The 4,392-nt window shown below is 46.3% G+C and overlaps 1 protein-coding gene across 1 annotated transcript in view; it reads right to left on the bottom strand.

Annotated features, from left to right (window-relative positions):
* Window positions 1–4,392, bottom strand: part of LOC101845973 — a gene marked incomplete in the record, with an annotated part of 19,329 nt that overhangs the window by 4,053 nt on the left and 10,884 nt on the right. The window contains 3 exon segments of the mRNA XM_013090353.1: window positions 229–1,056; window positions 2,047–2,207; window positions 3,874–4,078. Coding sequence (XP_012945807.1) covers window positions 229–1,056; window positions 2,047–2,207; window positions 3,874–4,078 — 1,194 coding nt within the window.

Raw genomic sequence — 4,392 nt, 5'->3', positions numbered from 1 at the left:
GGGGGGTGAGGGGACATGACTTAAGGGGAAAAACATGACTTAATTGGGAATGTATGTTATATTAGAGGTTCTATCCGTTAACTCTTTACTTTTCAACAAGTTTAGGTACCGGCACCTTAATTTTAATAAAACCAACTTGAAGCTTTTTGCCTCATTTCAACACTGGGAATGGTTCTGATTGGAACATTATGCTTAAGTTTGAAATCATATTATTGTAAAGACATTTACCTGTGTGGTGTGTATGCCCGAGTCTGGATCTGTGCCCGATTTCATTTCAATCGACCTATGACCTTGACCTGGGTCAGGCGGGGCGGCGCCTCGGGCCACGACCGACAAGTCAGGAGCTCGGTTACCGTCAGGCCCCCTGGTGGTGGAGCCCCAACTTCCGCGGTTCCCCGTCCGCCGGAACTGGTCCGAGTGCTTCCGTCGGCGTTCTGGCGTGGACATTTTCACCCTACCGTCCGGAGATATGGTTTGCTCCACGGCAAAGGCTGTGCGACGGTTGCCGTCTGTTGTCGGCATATTCTGGACAACCCACGCGCCTTGTTGGCCCGGGGCACCAGGATGTTGCGGTGGCGTCTGGTAGGCGTACGCGTATGTTTGTGTGCCAGGCGGCCCCGGCATAAACGCCCCGGCCGGAATGAGGCCATACGGAACAAATCCTCCAGGATACCCCGCCATCTGTCCGTACGGATTCTGATTCCGGTTGGCCGGATAGTCGATCCCGGTGATTGGTTTAGTGAAAATCGGCTCAAAAGCTTCTGGAGGTAACACAGTCGGGTCCGGTTCTCTCCCATCCCCTCTCCGCCTGGACAGCGGAGATTTCTCTCCCTTCTTCTTCTTGCGCAGACTCCCGCTGGGCGAGCTGCCGTCGTCATCCACTCTGGCTCTCACGCCCGCATTGATGTGCAGCTGGCTCGAGATGGTGTCCAGATCGGGCTGGCTAGACATGTCCATGGACAGATAGCGCTGTAGCTGCGGGGAGTTTTTCTCCAGCTCTTGTTCCTCGGGGATCTCAACGTCTCCCTTCCTCTTGGACTTTGGAGAACCTTCGCCCTGATGAAAAGAGAGTTGGCGTTCATATGACCTGATGCAGTTGCTAGCGCAGTAAAACCTTACTAAACTATCTTTTTTTTAAAACAGGAAAGAAAGAGAGAAAATAAACAAACCGAACTCGATTCCCATGCGCTCATCATATCATTATTATGACCTTATGCAGTTACGAACACCGTAAAACCTTACCAAAACTTTTAAAAACTAACTAAAAAGAGAGAGAAAAAACCCATCCCATTTTGAGTCCCGTGCGCTCATCATATCTTTATTATGATCTTATGCAGTTGCCAGCGCCGTAAAACTCTTACCAAAACAAAATGAAGAGAGAGATTAATACACAATGTATACTATTAGCTCAGTTGGCATCATGTTGGATGCAGTATGGATGACCCCAGTTCCAGTCTGTAACAAGTCGTTCTGGAACTTGGCCTCATTTTAGGAGTTTTTCAGTGATAAATATCAGAGGTGTTACTAGAAGCTAACGACATACACAGAAATAGAGGAGAGATATGGTCGGCAGACGTTTGATGAGAAAGATCGAAGAAGCAAACCACACCAGAGCACCCACCAACCACCACCCACTCTATTCTGATGCTATACGCCTACAAAAGTGTCCACCTCTTCACCTACCTCTTTTAAAAACATTTTAGTAAGAGTTTTACGGCACTTGCAACACAATAAGGTCATATAAGTGACGAAGATTAGATATGTTAGAAGAGAGAATCAAACACAAAAAAGAAGGAGGAGAGATCAGGACGATAGATTTTTTTATAGGAAAGAAGGAGCAAACCACACCACAGCACCCACTAACCACCACCACTGGATTCTGATGTTGTACGCAGCACAAAAGTGTCCCCCTCTTCACTTACCTCTTTAAATTAAAATTTTTTTTTGTGACACATAAAAGAAGGAGGAGAGATCAGGACGATAGATGTTTGATAGGAAAGAAGGAACAAACCACACCAGAGCACCCGCCAACCACCCACCACCCACCTCTTTCCCTAGCGGTCGTTTCTGCAGTGTGGCGTCATCCACCGTCGCCTCTGTCTGCTCCGTGTCCTTGGAAGCATTGGAGTCCGTCTCGAAGACGTCATCGATGTTTGTCTCTTTCTTCGGCTTCCACCGCCCGTTGTTCTGGCCAGCTCTTCTGGAGTCTATGAAGTACACAAACAAACGAACGAAGAACATCAACAACATAATGGAGTCTACGTAGTACATAGACAAAGAACAACATAATGGAGTCTACCAAATACACAGACAAAGAACAACATAATGGAGTCTACAAAGTACACAGACAAACAACAACAAAATAATGGGGTCTATGAAGTACACGAACTAACGAACAAAGAACATCAACAAAATAATGGACTAAACAAACAAACAACAACAACAAAATAATGGAGTCTACAAAGTACACAAACAAATTTGTTTTATTTTGTTTTAGTAGAGGCTTTACGGCGCTCGCAACTTCATAAGGTCATATGAGCGCCAAGGGGTGGGTGTCAACAGAGAAGTCTTTACAGGGAATCAGACTTACTATGCTCACCTCTCTAGCTATAACAGCACAAAGTCTGCTTCGACTATCAAGGCACCCCGGAAATAGAAGGTCACAAGAGTTTGACAAACATACAAAAGAAGTAGAGGAGAAATGACGATAGTAAGGATTAGGAAAGAAAAAGCAGCAGTTCCCCCTATGTTGTTCCGGCACAGTAAGAGCATGACTGATGAATCAGCCCATTTACAATTCTACTGTGCATAAGAAGGTGGTTAGTGTCCCCCACCCCCCCACACCCTTGGGAACGGCCTAAAGACAGTTCAGTCAGTAGCACAGCCCGGGAAGGGGGGGGGGGGTGACACAAACAAAGAACAACAACAAAATAATGGACTAAACAAACAAAATATATCATTGCCCTGCTGTTCAGATGTAGGCCTACTAAACCCAGAAAGTTGAATTTTTGTATTGAGTTTTACGGAGCGGGTTGTTTCAGTACGTGAGACATGCAAATGTATTTACATGTACTAATGTCCTGTGCGTATGTGTGAGTACACCTAACCTTTGTAACGTCTTCTGCCATTGTTAACGACCAAGACAAATTTCTCCCTGCAAGATGAATAAAGATTGTCATTGTTTCACGCCCCCTGTCAACACTATCAAAGAGACCTTGATCCGAGTTTAACGTCCTTCTCCGAAAAGACCGAGCTAAATAGGAAATTCTCTTAAAATATCTTTCCCAAGGACAAAACTCTCGAACCCCTGAACCCGCAATCTCACGATAATGGGTCCAGCAGCCGAACTACTAATGCTACTAATGCTTACTGACAACTTTGATTTCAAGTGTCCATATATTATAATATTATATGGTCGCTTTTAAGCACTAGGGGGCTATCCCGAAAAATGCTGTTTTGAGAAAATCGAAGGTTAAGTTTTTGCCCCTTGTTCCGTTTCTTTAAAAGACAAGGAGAGTTTTCTCTATAACCAAACAAATATACACACCAATGAAACAAAACGCCTCCTATACGTAGGGCAATGCCCACTTTTGGTGCAGGTCAAGATTTCTGGAAACCCCCAAAATCTGGGTTAGCCCGCTTGTCCTTAAAAGTGACCATATAAGAGAATACCAATGTGGGTGGTTAGCGGGTGCTCTGGTAGTGTGGTCTGCTTCTTCTTTCCTATCAAACATCTATCGTCCTTATCTCCCCTTCTTCTTTTTAAAGTTTGTTACCCTCTTGTAACACCTCTCATCTTCTGGCGCTCATATGACCTTATGCTGTTGCGAGCGCTGTAAAACCTCTACTAAAACTAAAAGAGAATCACAATACCTTCTTCTACATCGTACGGCTCGTAATCATGGCCAGACAGTCTGTTGTTCCAGGAATTGGTCTGGCCCCGCTGTTGTGTCGCCTCTCTCTCAAACTGTCGGCCTATCCTCATGTTGTTCCGCGGGATTCCATTCTGGTAGTTGCGCGGGGCTTTGGGGCCTGGCTCATACTTCCCAGTGGTCACTGTGCTCCATACCACGGGGTCCTGGCGAGGTGAGATATGATTTGATGAGATGGGGTGTGATGAGGTGAGATTTGATGAGGTGAGGTGAGGTGGGATGAGGTGAAGTGAGGTGAGGTGGGGTGGGGGTGAGGTGAGATTAGATGAGGTGGGGTGAGGTGAGGTAAGATGAGATGGGGTGAGGTGAGGTGAGGTGAGGTGAGGTGAGGTGGGGTGGGGTGAGGTGAGGTGAGATTAGATGAGGTGGGGTGAGATGGGGTGAGGTGAGATTAGATGAAGTGGGGTGAGATGAGGTGAGGTGAGATTAGATGAGGTGGGGTGAAGTGAGGAGAGGTGGG

This window comes from Aplysia californica, unplaced genomic scaffold, assembly GCF_000002075.1.
Source record: "Aplysia californica isolate F4 #8 unplaced genomic scaffold, AplCal3.0 scaffold01235, whole genome shotgun sequence".
Classification (NCBI taxonomy): Eukaryota; Metazoa; Mollusca; class Gastropoda; order Aplysiida; family Aplysiidae; genus Aplysia; species Aplysia californica.
The sequence above is the reverse complement of the archived record's forward strand: the minus strand, read 5'-3'. Positions and strand labels throughout refer to the sequence as shown.